The 919-nt window shown below is 65.8% G+C and overlaps 1 protein-coding gene across 1 annotated transcript in view; it reads left to right on the forward strand.

Moving 5' to 3' along the window:
- NOS3 (nitric oxide synthase 3) overlaps positions 1-919 on the forward strand; it is a 12,092-nt gene that overhangs the window by 3,989 nt on the left and 7,184 nt on the right. Inside the window, exons 11-12 of the mRNA XM_041402389.1 lie at positions 180-247; positions 329-445. Of these exons, the coding sequence (XP_041258323.1) occupies positions 180-247; positions 329-445 (185 nt within the window). The remainder of the gene's footprint in view (positions 1-179; positions 248-328; positions 446-919) is intronic.

Consider the following 919-nt stretch of genomic DNA (forward strand, 5'->3'; position numbering starts at 1 on the left):
GGATGGGATGGGATGGGATGGGATGGGATGGGATGGGATGGGATGGGGATAAGGATGAGGATGAGGATGGGGATGTGAAGGGGATGGGATGGGATTGAGGCTGGAGATGGAATAGAGCTGGGGATGGAGGTGGGATGGGGGTGGGGATGGGGTGTGCGGGTGACACTCTGCCCCCACAGAGCTTCTCCAAGGCCCTGATGGAGATGACATCGCCCTACACTGGCACCTCCCAGGCGGAGCCGCCCATGTGAGCACCCCGGGGGTCCTGGGGGTCCCTGCAGGGCCCGAGGCAGCCCCCCTGACCCCTCTCGCCCTCCTAAACCCCCAGGAGCTACAAGCTGCGGTTCAACAGCGTCTCCCAGTCCGACCAGCTCGTGTCCTCCTGGAAGAAGAAGCGGCGGCAGCTGAGCAACACAGACAGTGCGGGAACCTTGGGAGCCCTGCGGTACCGAGGCCACGGGATGGGCACGGGATGGGCACGGGATGGGCACGGGATGGGCATGGGATGGGCACAGGATGGGCACAGGATGGGCACTGGGATGGGCACGGGATGGGCACGGGATGGGCACAGGATGGGCACTGGGATGGGCACTGGGATGGGCACGGGATGGGCACAGGATGGGCACGGGATGGGCACGGGATGGGCACAGGATGGGCATGGGATGGGCATGGGATGGGCATGGGATGGGCACGGGATGGGCATGGGATGGGCATGGGATGGGCACGGGATGGGCACAGGATGGCCATGGGATGGGCACTGGGATGGGCATGGGATGGGCACGGGATAGGCACGGGATGGGCAAGGGATGGGCATGGGATGGGCACGGACACAGGGATGGGCACAGGATGGGCACGGGATGGGCACGGGATGGGCACGGGATGGGCACAGGATGGGCACGGGATGGGCATGGGATGGGCA

This window comes from Onychostruthus taczanowskii, unplaced genomic scaffold, assembly GCF_017590055.1.
Source record: "Onychostruthus taczanowskii isolate IOZ18803 unplaced genomic scaffold, ASM1759005v1 scaffold198, whole genome shotgun sequence".
NCBI lineage: Eukaryota > Metazoa > Chordata > Aves > Passeriformes > Passeridae > Onychostruthus > Onychostruthus taczanowskii.